We start from the raw sequence: 15,743 nt of genomic DNA on the forward strand, positions 1-15,743 counted from the left end.
ACGCCATGACCACGTGATCACTCCAAGATCCTGAGCCTATGTAAGTTAAATATTATTATTATTACGTTCCGATTTGTTCACTATACACTTCCATCTTTTGTATTTCGTCCTTTTTGTTTTCTGGTTCTTACCTCTTCGTTCTACCTTAACCCTCTAGTTTATTCTTTTAGCCTTAGATTCTTAAATAGAATTTATGTTCATGATTCACTTACTTGTTAATATACATGTTCATTCCGTTATCACGTGATCTTAGTTTATACACCTGACTAAAGTAGCTCACACTACGTGACATCAACAAAAAAAGAAACATGCGAATTCTGTGGATCGAACACAGGACCTCCAGATATCTTAAACCAAAGTATTCTTCAGTCTGGCGCTCTCCCAACTGAGCTAAATCCGCCTATTTCTGGAAATTTATTATATAGTGATCTGGCTAGTATTTTACAGATGATTATAACCATGATTATTCTTATAACTATAACTTACTTATCTTATTCTGTGTAATTCTATATAGATGCCTCATGGGCATCGCTTTATATACAAGCGAGTTTACGCGTCGCAACATGTTGATGCGAACATCTCTGATTTAGTTAGGGCTTGTAAGCTCCTAACCCTTGACACAGTGTACTGACAGTATCACTATGTCACAAAATAATTTCGTTTGCCTGATTGATAATAGGTATAACAATAGCAAATGTTGCATTTTTAAAATGTTGTTACTTGGGTAACTAGGATTTATTTCAATATCAGCAATCCTTTAAACAAGCACATTTTACTAGGTAATAAAGTAATTATTGTCTTGAACTCAAACTAATGTGAGAAAATTATTGTTCTTGTAATATATATATATATTATACAATGAATACATATTTGTAATAAAAAAAGCTAATAATAAAATAGTATAAAAATATTTTCTAATAATAAAAAGTCAAATGGAAAAAAAATGATGAAAATATTTGATTTTAAGAATAATAAGAATAGAAGAAATCGTAATGATGAAATGTTTTTTTTTTAATATTTTTAGGATGTATTTGTTCAATAACTAAATCTATAGTTTTTTAATGCAGGAAATAATGTAATGGGTTGTGCTTATTTTACTCTATGTATAGCGATATTATGGTACATGTATTGATTGGCAAATCTTTTTCTTCTTTTATAATCTAAGCTAAATCATAAATAATACCAAAAGATTGTTCAATACCATAAGGACCAGGAGATTTCCATAAATCATCAAAAGTTGATAAAATTGTAACATCAGTCGAATAATCACTTAAAATACTGTTAACTGCAATGATTTGATTTTGTTTACTTGGAATATTTCCACCATTTTGAATACCTGCTGATGGATACCCAGTTTCAGTAACAACCACATTTTTTGATCCACATACATTTTGTGTAATTGCAACTTGACCTTTAAGGAATGAACCAGCAGTTGATGCTTGGGAGTTAACATCAAAATATGAATGGACGTTAATCCCAACAAAATCAATATCACTTGAAGTACATAGAGAGGGATTGTTTTCAAAAGTAACTGGTGGTTCACTGGTAGTAACCAGACCATTATAGCCTGCATTTCTTAACTGTTGTTTAACAGAAGAAATCTTATTTATTAGATCATTAACTGAACAAAAACCAGACAGGACAGCTTCATTACCAATAGTAATAAATTGAAATACACCCCAGCCATTTGTTTGACCATAAGAAATTAAACTTTGAACACCAGAATCAATAGAATCAACACCACTACCACTAATCCATAATCCTTGGTTAATTGTAATGCCCAACTTAGCAGCAACTGGATTAACAGTTTCTAATGAATTACAATCAACACCATAGACACGGATCTTAGAGACACCTTTAGATTTGATCAATTGTAAATCACTTTGAACTGTATTACCATCTTTACAAGTACCATCATTGTTATATGGAGAATATGTTAAAGCAGTTGGGAGAGAAGAAATAGCAGCTGAAGCAGCTGTAGAAACTTGCTTGTCAACAGCAGAGGAAGGAGCTAGGGAAGGAGCTTGTTGAGATGATGTTTGTTGAGTAGAAGTTTGCTGAGTAGAAGTTTGCTGAGTGGAGGTTTGCTGCGTCGAAGTTTGTTGGGTAGAAGTTTGCTGAGTGGAGGTTTTTTGAGTGGAGGTAAGTTGAATAAAGGTTTGTTGTTCCGAAGTTTGTTGAGTTGAGGTTTGTTGTTCTGAAGTTTGTTGAGTTGAGGTTTGTTGTTCTGAAGTTTGTTGAGTTGAGGTTTGTTGTTCTGAAGTTTGTTGAGTTGAGGCTTGTTGTTCTGAAGTTTGTTGAGTTGAGGCTTGTTGTTCTGAAGTTTGCTGAGTCGAGGTTTGCTGAGTCGAGGTTTGCTGAGTCGAGGTAAGTTGAATGAAGGTTTGCTCCTCTGAAGTTTGCGAAGTTGAAGTTTGTGGAGTAGATGAAGCAACTTTAGAAATTTGTTTATCAACAACAGATGAAGTTTGCTGAGTAGAAGTTTGCTGAGTAGAAGTTTGCTGAGTAGAAGTTTGCTGAGTAGAAGTTTGCTGAGTAGAAGTTTGCTGAGTAGAGGTTTGCTGAGTAGAGGTTTGCTGAGTAGAGGTTTGCTGAGTAGAAGTTTGCTGAGTTAGAGTATTCGGCGTGGAGGGAGATGGAGCAGCAGAGGTAGTTGGAGTATTTTCAATAACAGTAGTCGACACTGTTTGAACTTGAGAGGTAGCTGGAGCATTACTGCTATGAGCGTGACCTGAAACTTGTTTAATAATATAAGATGTCAATGTGGTAGTTGGTTCAACATTAGTATCGACTCCTGAAGGATATAAAGTAGTTGTGAAAGTTAAATCATCACTAATAATGAATTCCACTGTTGGTGCAACCACTATTTCAGTAGTTGTTGAATAAACATCGGTAAAAGTACTTGTGCTAGCGGTGTGCATTCTTGTGACATATTTTCTCTTTTGAAAAATTGGTAATGGAAGAGCATTTGTCAAAGTAAACAATAAAGCAATTAGTAAATAATATTGCATTTTTAATGATTATTGGTTTTTATTAGGTTTGATATTGGATAAGAAGCTAAATTGAATTAATTTTTGGGTAAATATATATATTAATTATTGAATATTTCTATACTTCCCGATCAAGTATTTGAATGAATGAATAAACTAGATTTGGGGTAATTTAGTTTGTGTTTGGATGATAAATTGTTAATAGTTAAATATAATACGTATTGATTATATTTCTTTTTTTTTGGTAAATAAAGAGTGAATGAATAGAGTTGGTTATAATAACGAAGGACTGATTAAAGTAAGTTTTTAAAAGAGTGACGGATTTTAAGTTGGATTAATTTGGTGTAAATTAGTACGGAAAAGGAATGAATGAATCGAAAGTAGTTGGAATATGATCGTAATATTAGCTATTAAATGAAGTTTGTATTCTTCTTAGACTTGACTTGAGGGAAAGTGATAGATAAGGAAATTCAGTTGAAGTTAATAGAAATTAGTATTTAGTGTTACTCTTTTTATTAAAGTATAACCTTAGAATAGAAATAGGAATAGAAATAAGAAACGAAAAAGAAAAAAGTAAATTATATCCCTAAATCACTACACAGTACTCCTTTTATATGTACCAAAAGCTTCTAGCCGATGTATCACTTGAGCCAAGAGTAGTTTAAAATACAACCAAGTCTTCAATGTTTCATGGCGGGGCGTCTAAGGAGCCCCACACAATAGCTCCAAACATTAAAAACAAGTATCAACAAGTCCTAATACTAACATCTTCGTCGCAAAATATTTTAAAGCGTATTGATCCAGGAGTAACTAACAACCAGTTACCAAGCTTTCTATTTGTTTACATAACACCAATAACCATCAGTCTCCAAACAAGCATCATCATGGCAATCGCTTTCATTTAGGAAACTATAATTTTATCATATCATATATTAACATATCTAATCTCAGTTCCTAAAACATCTAGTTTATCATACTATAATTTTTGAATAATCATTTCACCGTTACTATTATCAGTATGAATTGCTTGCTTTTTGCTTGTCTTCACCTCTTACTTTAACATCTATTCATTCCTTTTAATCGTCTCGTTTGTAGCGAGATCTGGTGCCAGATTCTGAGATGCTGGCTCTATGCTGGCTAAAGCTGGTCTGACGACTCCGGAAATTTTTTCGGCTGATGTGTTTTCAGAATGCTGACATTCCTTATTTGGCCACTTCCGGCAAATTCGATTTTTTTCAGAACAAGAAATGTGTCTGCTGCTGCGTTTTTTTCTCTGTACGGTACTGCATCGCCCTGGAAACGGAAACCAGCACCCAGAACAGGACAAAAACTACTAATAGGGCAAGATAGAGATATATTTGGTATTCCGGTGCTGGCTAGTCCTAAGTATGGAAATCTATAGAAGCTTGGCAAAATGCGATAGGAAATAGTTACTGCGTTTAGAAATATCAATCTAACTACTAATTTGGGTAAGATATAGAAGACCTATTCTGATCAAAACAGCAAGATTTACCCAAAATGATAGTTCATCAAAGCATGGTTAGTACGCAAAGCAAGCGATGCTTTGCACTGTATGATAATGATTAACATTAACTAAGCAACCCAGGAGCAAGTCGGAGTTTATAAATATTACTTGTTAAAGGAGACCGTAGTGATAAGTACTCCAAATTAGTAGTGATGACTACCAGCTTGGTATTTTGAGATATTTTGAACGGTTGATTAAGAATCAAACTAAACACGTATATTCTTTACCTGAGTAATACGCAAAGGGATTCCAGTTCAGCAAGAACCAGGGAAACGATCGGTGACCTAAAGGGGGAACTCATAAATAAGAAATGAATAAAGCTCAGACCAAATTATTCTAATCTGCTACTAATTTCGTAATTTGTCACAATTAATTAAATCATTTTCTTCTTAAACATATTTATCTATCTACATGTGTATTAGCTAATTGTTATTAATTTATCATCTAGAAAAAGAAAAAATATAATGAGTGAATCTTTAAGATTGATTTTTCAAACGTCTTGGGTTGTTCACTTGATTTATTTTTATTTTTTTTTTTTAATCTGGTTTACCTACACACTTACATACGACCAAGCATGTTAACTACCAAAGCTGTCCAACCTGTAAATTGTTTGGCGCCTGAGCCACGTCCATCGTTTTGGTTATAGTTTTCGTAAACGTAGCCTGTTTCTTGCCAGTTTTCAAAAATGTTATCAATTAAATTATTCTTTAATTCATTATACAGCTTCATTGCTTTACTATTTCCCTTTGAATCATTGGTAATGACTTCCGGATAATAGAATCTTAAAGCATCTAAACAAATATAATTTATGTTAACCCAAATAGGCCCTCTCCAGTAGTTTTCTCCTTTACCATGATATTCATCTTGTTTAGATAATGATACTAAACCATAGTCCGTAAATAATTTCTCTTCATTTGACATTAATTCAATGATGGAATCCAAATGAATAGAGTCCTTTGGGATCAATTTCAATGCAAATGGTAACAAGGAAATGTAGCCTTCATGACAAACAAATTGACGTTCATCTTCATAGTCGTCTAATGTTACATCACAATAGCATTTATCTTTATCACTCCAGTGAATGTTATCCAAATTTTGAATGATATCTTTTTCAATTTTCAAGTAACGTTTTTCATCATCTTCAGCTCCAAGGACATGCGCAATTTGTTTCATTGATCTTGTCATAACACCAACCCAAGCTAATGTATCAACATTTAATTCTGCAGCATCTGGTGGTTGGGCTCTTGGATAGTCATCCAACCCACTTGGCAAACAGTGTGTAACGGTACGACCCAGCCATCTATAAACATGATCTAGATGAACCTTAGATAATATACCTTCTTCTTCAAATACTTCAACATAATCTTCAGTCAATCCCTTTTGAGAAGTGGTAAACCATTCATAATGTTTTAATAGTTTTGGATAGATTCTTTTAGCATATTTCACTAATAATTTAGAGTTTTGTTCCAATTGATTTGTGTCTTCACGTAATGTTTTTTCTTGATTATCATTTGATTCTTTATCTTGGTTGAAATTAACACTATTTTGATAATCAATAGCTCTAGAAAGCATCTCACTAAAAGTCATTAACAGAGTAGGCGGATTGGCAACGTTTGGACTTTGAACAGTAAATTCTTCTGGAACTCTACTTCTTGCTTCTGCACCCAAAATAACTTCTCTTGCTACCCAACCACTATCATCTTCAATTAAATCAAACCAGCTGGTAATAATTTCAAATGCAAGGTCGAAATCATATTCCATAATTTGCAATAATTGGAAACCTTCATCCCAGTAAAACCCACGTGGGAAAAACCCACGGCTAGGAACACTTGTGAATAGACTCAATGGGCTTTCTTCTTTAGCATGGCTAAAAGTTGTTGGCTCAAATGTTTCATCATTAAATTCGGTGACACGGTCCACAATCTGAGTACCATGAAAATAGCCAATACCACCTAATAGATTTGATAATGTTTGCAACGCAAAAACACGATGTTCCTCATCTTGTCCCTTTAGATCAAAATGTCTGTTAAACCTGGCCTGGATTTCATTTAATGTCGAAGTTATTAAATTAGTAACTCTATTGGATTTGCGTAATTTATTTGGTGACTTAGCTGCGTTATAAACAACATCAAATTCAAACCCTTCTGGATTTGACATATCAAACGTCTTTTGAATAAAATGGAAATTACCTGGTTGAAATTGGAAAATGTTTCTTACAGTTAATAAACTTGGCAAAAAATCTGGATTAACTTCACCTTGTAATGCCTGTGCAGCTGAAGTAGCAGAATCAGATAGTATAGATTGGAAAATATCACGTGCCTTCCAGGTTTCTTCATCAGGAACATGTAATGATACATGAGCTGTCTTGGAACAATCTAATCCCTCATATATTTCAGGATTATCTAAATTCTCAAAATTAGCAGCTTCAGCATATTTACCATAATTGTCAAATAGCTTAATATTATATTTACCCATTTCTTTAGAATGACCTACGAACTCTATATCATTTCCATTACCTAATCTTATTAATTGTGATTCACCATCATTTTCACCGTTTTGACTTAGGTATAGAACAACTGATGCAGTATGCTTACGAGAAGTGTCAATTGGTACACCGTGAACTCTAATGGACCAGTTTTCGCCATCTTGGCTTTTAACAAAATAAAGGGTGAGGTTTAAATTGTTTTCTTCATCAATAATAACTTCCTTACCACCTAGTCTTGGGTCGTACACTTCCCAAGTGTATTGCTTAACTCCATCATTTTGGTCAACAAAATGTCTCAATCTATTTAGGCCATCATTCACAGAAGAATCGAACCACATTAGACCAACGACAAGTGGACTTTGATCAATATTTCTTGGTCTTACGCCGAGATAACAATTAGATCTGTATGGTGCCCATAATAATGATTTTTCAGTATATTCGTAAAAACTCAAGTCCTTGTTAGCGCCCTTTTCTGCATGACAAATTGATAGAGTCGTCAAAAGAAAGTATAATAAACTGTAAATTCTTAGCATTGTAGCTATGCTATGCTAATAAAATTATATGCCAGGTAAAAATTCAACACAAATATGCCTTTATTTGTCTTTTTATTTGACCTTATTGCTGTAGTTTGTTTATAAACCTAGTTAATTTAACCACCAAAAGTTAGTGCCTGTCTTTATTGGGAATCCTGTAAGTTCAAAAATTCCCAAATTTTTTCAGAAACTCGGTTATAGCTTCTTCGAAATTTAAGGGCAAATTACTTGTTTCAGGCAAAAGGGCTCACTTCCACTTCATTAGACCAGTTACGAGTAATAATATCTTTATCTTTGATTTTTATTTCAAGTGATAATATTATTATTACAATACTTTATAAATATGCTACATATATAAGATGTAGAAAGATCACAACTTTATTTACCTAAAAAAGAATTACAAATGTCTATAGTTGGAATAACTTGTTTAAGGCAAAATATAAATAAAATGAGAATAAATAGAAGAAAAATGTCGATAAAATGTGAGTAAAATGTAAGTAAAATGTGAATAAAATTTGAGTAAGATATTAGTGATTAATTGAATGAAAAAAATGAAAACAAAATAAATATAAAAAGTAAATGCGAAAATGATATGCCAAAGTAGATGTAACTATTAAATGATGAAAATTAACTTAAATGCTAATAAAAATTCGTTGAAAAATACCATTAGAGTTAATTTAAAAAAGACTTCAAGAATTATCCAAAACCACCCACCTTCTTCTTCTTCTTTTTTGATCTATTGGCACTTATAGATTGTGAAAGGGTTGGAATCGATGATTGAAGTAAACTAAATGCAGGAGTCATTGTATCAGGCAAGGTGCTAGAAGGTTGTGATGACATGAAACTTGATGATTGTGAAATATCTCTTTGAGATGAAGGGGCATATTGTCTCTTTGATATTTTTCCGGAACCCGAAGGTAAATTTTTGTTCCTCCTTCTAGTAGAATGAGACTGGGATGACTTAATAGTCGGAATCTGAGTTTGACTGCTGAATAAGAATTGAGGTTGACTACTATATGGTATAGATGATCGAAAACTATTTGTACTGATATCATCATCCCAATTTTCCCTACCCCAATCGTCAAGTAATTCGTTATAGTCTTGGCTTAGTTCATTCCTTAAATGCCTTTCTAGACCATCTATCTGGCTTGCAATACTAAATCCCATGCTACTTTGCAACAAAGAGAAAATGATACCTCTAATATAGTACTCAGAATGTGCAAACATAGGCTCCCAAATTTCAACAAGTTTGGAAAATAACATATTCAAATCGTATAGATTTTCGTGTATTAAAATATCAAAGATATTGTCAAAACCACTAAATATGATATCTTTCTCTGTGTAAAATTCAGATATTTGTTCAAATAATGAGGTAAATTCAGTAAGATTATTCATGTTGTCAGGAAATTTTAAAAGATGCTCAAATAATATATGCTGAACTATTGATTTATGTGGTACGTTAACTTCTGAATCCAATATTCTATCATTTATCGATTGTGATAGACTGTAACCATATTCTTGAAAAGTCTCGTACTCTTCATTTTCATTATTATCGAATTGAGTATGAGATAATATTAAAGAATGGAGATTTTCCTTAAGAATGCTAAAATATGCCTGCATAGTTTTAAAATTCGTATCTTCTGATTGGCTTTCTAGTTCTGAAGCTAACGGATTAAAATGAACATGCTTCTTTCGGCTAATCTGGCTTGTGGGAATTGTTGTAAACGTTGTACTATAAAATTCACCTTTCTTTGAATTTTTAATTAATGCACTAATTGATAGAAGTTCATTGGAGAGGTCAACATTATTACGATCAGAATCATTATTTATTTCTCTATAGTCATTCGTTATTACTTGAATATCACTTATTCCGCCTTTAAGTTCCTCAAGCTTAGTAATGAATGGTGTTGTGAAACAATAAATGCTATTTTCACCTTCAATTAAAAATCCTTGACAGAATATTTTGTTGCTAGTATTTGAAGTTATGAATATGAGAAGTAATTCAGATGAGCCGATTGGAATTCTTGTAAAAGAAATCTTTAATTTTCCCATGGTAGATTTTAAATCATGCTTCCAAGATATTTTTCTAGTTAAATCTGATGAACCATTTTTCGGGCCAATAATTATTAATTCTTTTGAGGTTAGGAGAACTCCATTTGAATCGTTAAACCTTTTATAATCTAAAATAGAAGTCCAAGATTTGGCTTCAACCAGGTTATTTTGCCAATTTTCTTCGAAATCGACTTCTACAATTTTGGACCTTGATAATACCAATATTCTGGTATATTTAGTAGACCAGGCAATTTTTTTCCAATTGGATAGTTCATCTGTCTCAAATATTGTTCCTTGAAATTCTCGAAGAATCTTAATAGAGCTTCCTTCCCGCTTATTCTTTGGTAAAACGCCAATACCCCAGTTACCCTTGATATCCACTATTGCGAATTGATGAATATCCCAAGGGTTAAATGAAACATCAGCTATTGGAAAATCACTAAAATCATTAAATCTAAGTGGCTCGTATATTTTATAGTTAAAAACTCTGTATTCTGGTAGAATATCTAATATTTTTAATATGTGAAGTGAGTCAGAAGTTAAAAGAGTCAGTATCTCACTTGATTTATTATATAATGAAGAAAAAGTTGGTATCTTAATACTCTTAATAGTTGCATTAATATTTATTTTCTTTATTCCAAAAATTTCATCAATGGCAATTTCTTTAATGGGAGTTAATTTTGGAGTTTGAATCACGTAATTAGAGTCTTTTGGCTTAATAACTGCAATATTTAACCATGAATTTGATTGCCCTGAGGCGTAAACCAATAATTGATATGTCGCAGTGTCCAGGCGACCTTCTGATACATTCTGAGCCTTATTAATTACTAGCAAATCCCCAACTGTGGGATCAACCAACTTTAAACTAGTTGGAGGAATTAATACTTTTTGCTTCAGTTCAGAAGGGAAATAATCGTGGCTAAAATTTGGGGAATCCACTATATTATCAAACAGATAACTGGTATTTTGATGATCATCTTGAGATAAATGAAAATTTGCTCGGATATCTGGATCTAAGGAATTCCAGTGTATTTTAGATAATAGGAGGTTTTTCCAATGATTGTAGGTTAGATCATTTTCAAAATCAATTGCTGGAATATTATCGTCTGAATTTAAATTCTCACTAAGACTGTTATTCACCTCATCTTCTGAAAAAGATTCGAGTGGGTTTACAGCTGCTTGACTTTTATATTTATGAAGCTCTAATTTTGTGGGTCTAGTTAAAATACGCAAAGGAGGAATCTTAGAAACATTCTCTGTATATGCTCGTAGACCTGGAAATTGAATACCAATACCTAACTGTACACCTAGTTGTTTTGAAAACGTTAGGTCTCTATTCATATTATAGTCCAGTACCTAGCTTATTGAACTTCTATTCTGTTCCGTGAATTACAATCAGTGTAGTTAAAAAGAACATTTTCCTTATAGCACTAAATATTTTCCATGGAACCATGAAGTCATCGCATCGCATTGTCTATGATCGATTTTAAAAAAGACGATGTAGATCAAGAAATGCAAGACTAAAAAAAAGTATATTAGAAATAAAACGCATGCATAAATAATAACAAAATCACCGTGTCAGGACTTCAAATGTACCGCAAGCTAGTTTGTGTTACTAATACATATTTAATGATTTCTTACTCACCTTCTAAGCTAGAAATGAAAGAAAAATAAGAGTTCTTGAGCGTACATATTAGAAAAATGTATAAATGTTAATAAAAAAAAACTAAAAAAAAAATCCAAAAAAAAGGCAGCTTATACTTAAACGCCACGAGATGGGTCTTCTTCAAATCTTAAATCCCAATCAATTTGAGGACCTAACTTTGGCAGAATATCAGCAACACTTTGAACATCCTTGTCACCTCTACCAGAAATATTAATGATCAAATTCTCCTCAGGCTTCATAGTTTTAGCTAACTCGCATCCACCATAGACTGCGTGAGACGATTCTAAGGCAGGAATAATACCTTCTAATTGAGATAGTAGCTTAAAACCTTCTAAAGCTTGAGCATCCGTAGCTGCAATAAACTGAGCACGGCCAGTTGATTTCCAGAATGCTAACTCAGGACCGACACCTGGATAATCCAAGCCAGCAGAAACAGAATGGGTATCATGAACTTGACCATCAGAATCCTGTAAAACGTAAGTTTTGACACCATGAAAAACACCAGGTCTTCCCACAGTTAATGTAGCAGAATGGAATTCAGTTTCAATACCGTCACCACCAGCTTCAACACCCAATAGTTTAACAGTAGTATCATGTTCAAATGGAGAAAACATACCAGTTGAGTTTGAACCACCACCGACACAGGCAACTATTGCATCAGGCAACTTACCATTAGTTAAAGCTGCGAATTGTTCCTTAGTTTCCTTACCTATAACCGATTGGAAGGTACGAACTAAAGTTGGGTAAGGATGAGGGCCAATTGCAGAACCGACAACGTAATAAGTGGTCTGTAAATTTGTAACCCAAGAGCGGAAAGCTTCAGAAGTAGCATCTCTTAGTGTTTTAGTACCATTAGTGACTGCAATGACTTTAGCACCTAAGATTCTCATTCTAAAGACATTCAATGCTTGTCTCCGAACATCTTCAGCACCCATGTAAACCGTACATTCAAGACCAAATTTGGCACAGGCAGTAGCAGTAGCTACACCATGCTGACCAGCACCAGTTTCAGCAATAATTTTTGTCTTACCTAACCTTTTTGCTAATAAAACTTGAGCTAACGCATTATTAATTTTATGAGAACCTGTATGATTTAAATCTTCCCTTTTTAACCAAATTTGTGCACCACCACAGTACTCAGTCAATCTTTCAGCTCTGTGTAAAGATGATGGTCTACCAATATAAGAGTACAAAGATTTAAAGTCTTCCCAGAATTTTGGATCTGCTGAAGCTTCTTCAAAACCTTGTTCTAATTCTCTCAAACAGGCGTGCAAAGCTTCAGGAACATATTGACCACCAAATTCACCAAATCTAGTTGGAAATTTGTGCTTCTCATCGAATTCATTTGCAATGGTTGTTAATTTTGAAGCATTTAATAAGGTTTCTTTATGTAATGTGTTAAATTCATCAACAGTTAACACTTTGTGCTTTTCACCAGCTAAGATTTCTTCTACATAAGTTTTAGCCATGTTTTGGCGATCTGCTTGTTTGGATTGGCCAACTAATGTGACAATTCTTGAACCAATGACAACACCATCGGCTAATTCACCAACAGCAGTAAAATGTTCCCTGGTAGAAACACCAAACCCAACTGCAATTGGAATATCTTTAGTATACTTTCTAACACGGCTAGTTAATTCACTTAAATTAGAAGCAACGGAGGTTTGGGCACCTGTGGTACCCATACGTGAAACGACATAGACAAAGGAATCAGCCACGTGAGATAGTAATTCTAATCTTTCTTCAGTAGTTGAAGGAGCGACCAATGGTACTAAGCTCAAACCATTAGCTCTCACATAGCCTCTAACTTTCAAGGCTTCTTCTGGGGGTAAATCAACAATAATAAACCCATTAGCACCTGCTTTAGCAGCATCTTTAATAAATTTTTCTTCACCATAGTTCAAAATTGGGTTATAATAACCCATTAAAATAATTGGCACAGTAACTCCCTCTTTTCTAGCTTTACGCAAAAGGTCCAATGTTTGTAGCATGGTGACGCCATTTTTTAAAGCAACATTATTGGCAACTTGAATAGTTGGACCATCGGCAATAGGATCAGAGAATGGCATACCTAATTCGATAACATCAACACCACCTTCTTGAAAACCTTTTAAAATAGGAATTGTATCCTCAACAGTTGGGTAACCGGCAGTCATGAATGTGACTAATGCACGGCGGTTTTCTTTTTTGGCATTTTCAAAAGCCTCTCTTAGTTGGACAGACATTTTATAAGGTAGCACTTGAGTAGGAAGCTTGTGGGATCTTAAAAAATAAAGACTAGAAATTAGAGAGTCTTGAAGTATAATAATCAACTCTCTAAAACAAAAGATTCATCAATAATAAAATTGAACAAATAAGCTCTGTTTATATAATGACAAAATTTTTCACGAATTCACGTATATAGTTCATCGGGCATCAAAAGCATAGATAAGCTTTGGAAATCATCGTCGGTCTTTCTATTTCAAAGCTCGGCATTTATGACTCACCTAATTAGCTATATTTTTCACAACATACAAATATTATCTACTGTAAGAATATCATAAAGTATTACAAGTCATGAAATTGGGTCTTACAAAAGTAAAATATTACAATTATTTAAGAAATAAATCTAAATTGTTCAATAGAAGATCCAAACTTGTGGTATAAACTTTACAAGTTGATCGACATATTAATAATAGAAATACAATAGTAGCTTGAATTTTCTTAGTGCCATTGTAATCATATAGAAGGAATATTTCCAATCTTTATACGAAAGGCTTACTCAAATAGTTGATACTACATTCTATCTGTACTAACACATGGAATTCGGTGAACAGTACTATGTGAAATATCAAGCGAAAATGGCTAAATGCCAAAATATAATAGAAGTTCCCACGTACGAATTGAATTTTATGGGATTAAGTTAAATAGAGTATATTATAGTAACCTAAACAAAATCTAGACTGTTCCCAAAATCAATATTGTTAAAGTCTAATAAATTTAAATCATTTCCCCCATTATTGCTGTTGCTGAGATTGAGATTCGAGCTATCAATACTGTTAATATTATTGTTGTTAGCATTGTTATTTCCATTATTGTTGCTATTTGTATGATTGCTAGCACTGCTATTAGAATTATTAGCATTATGCATAGTATGGTTGTTGTTTGCAATATTACTGTTATAACCCATACTAATATTGGATCTATTATTATGATTATTATTATTGTTATTATTATTATTACTATTATTTGTGTTATTATTATTAGTTGAGTTATTGCTACCGTTATTGTGGCTCATATTAGCATTTACGTTAAAGTTCATACTATTATTGCTATTACTATTATTGCTATTGTTATTAATATTGCCATTATTACTCATTAAATTAGTGTTCAATATATTTGCTGGTGTAATATTATTCATACTAATATGCTGGTTTGAGCCAGGAAATATATCATTTGAGCCTATAAGATTATTATTAACTTGTGGAGAATTAACAGTTGGAGACTTTATTCCATTTAATGGAGTTGCAATCACCGGTGTATTGATTACATTAGTAGGTGATACACTGTTTGCTGCCATAAATTGTGTAGGGTTTAAATTAGGGGGTGGAGCTGATTTTTGACTCTTTATTGGTAACGCAGTAGGCGTAGACTTTTGACTCTGTTGAGATGGCTGTATATTTTGCTTCTTTGAGCTTGTTGTCTGTTTCTTTGGTTGACGTTTTCTTGGTTTCTTAGCGGGTGCAGGAGCGACGCTGGACAGATTAACGTTTTGGTTAGAAGTAGAGCTTATTGGAGTAGCAGCTTGCGATTTTGATCTTTTATTAGATGAAGCTGTAGTCATAATTGGCTGTGGGAACTTTTGGGATAAACTTTTGGTCTCTGATAAGTTCTGAAGTAGCTGTGAAAATGAACTACGATTTGGTTCTTGGTTATATGATCTTACTGTGGAAAGAATTGGTTCTAATTGCGCCATATTACCGGATATATTTTGAAGCTGTTGAGATATTTCAACTACCATCTCCCGAACTGTGGAATAGTATATTTCATTATCAGCTATTGTATCATTTGTTCCAGAAAGAATAGATAACAAGTTATTAAATAAAAGTCTTAAAGGTAGAACCTGTTGCTGCATTTGAGAAAGTTGCCTCTGTAAGGCCTCATGAGACGCTGGATTTGCAGCTAAGCTGGACTCTAGCTTTGAAATGTTGCAATCCTTAGGTAGCAATGCTTTTATATTTATATTTGCCTTAGTATCTTCCATTCTAATCTTGAATATATATATAATTTCAAACTCTTGGAGTCTTATAATACTGTCTTCTGGTAGTACGTTATATGCTAATGAAGAATGTTGCTCGATTATTTACTTGAGTTTATTTGTAGTCGGTATTTTGTATAAAATATTCTTGTCAGAACTGCGAAACTTCGGACCTGATAAAGAAAAAAGTGCTCAAACGTAACCTTAATTTATCCGGTAAATCAAAGAAATAGTAGAGGGCAGGAAAAAACTGGA

The 15,743-nt window shown here is 33.2% G+C and overlaps 5 protein-coding genes and 1 non-coding gene across 6 annotated transcripts; all 6 read right to left on the reverse strand.

The window, feature by feature from the left end:
- Positions 1-309: 309 nt before the first annotated feature.
- Positions 310-400, reverse strand: TBLA0Atrna12F. Its single transcript is given in 2 exon segments — positions 310-346; positions 363-400. It is a non-coding gene; the product is annotated as a tRNA-Phe (tRNA).
- A 760-nt stretch (positions 401-1,160) lies between these two features.
- On the reverse strand, positions 1,161-3,011 carry SCW11 (putative glucan endo-1,3-beta-D-glucosidase; the record flags this gene model as incomplete). The annotated part of the gene is made up of 1 exon (XM_004178154.1): positions 1,161-3,011. One exon carries the CDS (start codon positions 3,009-3,011, stop codon positions 1,161-1,163), a length of 1,851 nt encoding a protein of 616 aa, XP_004178202.1.
- A 2,062-nt stretch (positions 3,012-5,073) lies between these two features.
- On the reverse strand, positions 5,074-7,533 carry CWH41 (mannosyl-oligosaccharide glucosidase; the record flags this gene model as incomplete). The annotated part of the gene is made up of 1 exon (XM_004178155.1): positions 5,074-7,533. One exon carries the CDS (start codon positions 7,531-7,533, stop codon positions 5,074-5,076), a length of 2,460 nt encoding a protein of 819 aa, XP_004178203.1.
- A 696-nt stretch (positions 7,534-8,229) lies between these two features.
- On the reverse strand, positions 8,230-10,926 carry RRN6 (Rrn6p; the record flags this gene model as incomplete). The annotated part of the gene is made up of 1 exon (XM_004178156.1): positions 8,230-10,926. One exon carries the CDS (start codon positions 10,924-10,926, stop codon positions 8,230-8,232), a length of 2,697 nt encoding a protein of 898 aa, XP_004178204.1.
- Positions 10,927-11,346: 420 nt separating this feature from the next.
- On the reverse strand, positions 11,347-13,476 carry TRP5 (tryptophan synthase TRP5; the record flags this gene model as incomplete). Its single annotated transcript, XM_004178157.1, has 1 exon — positions 11,347-13,476. One exon carries the CDS (start codon positions 13,474-13,476, stop codon positions 11,347-11,349), a length of 2,130 nt encoding a protein of 709 aa, XP_004178205.1.
- Positions 13,477-14,177: 701 nt separating this feature from the next.
- Positions 14,178-15,494, reverse strand: PGD1 (Pgd1p; the record flags this gene model as incomplete). The annotated part of the gene is made up of 1 exon (XM_004178158.1): positions 14,178-15,494. The coding sequence occupies one exon, from the start codon at positions 15,492-15,494 to the stop codon at positions 14,178-14,180; it is 1,317 nt and encodes a 438-aa protein (XP_004178206.1).
- Positions 15,495-15,743: the final 249 nt, after the last annotated feature.

This window comes from Henningerozyma blattae, chromosome 1 (assembly GCF_000315915.1).
Source record: "Henningerozyma blattae CBS 6284 chromosome 1, complete genome".
Lineage (NCBI taxonomy): Eukaryota > Fungi > Ascomycota > Saccharomycetes > Saccharomycetales > Saccharomycetaceae > Henningerozyma > Henningerozyma blattae.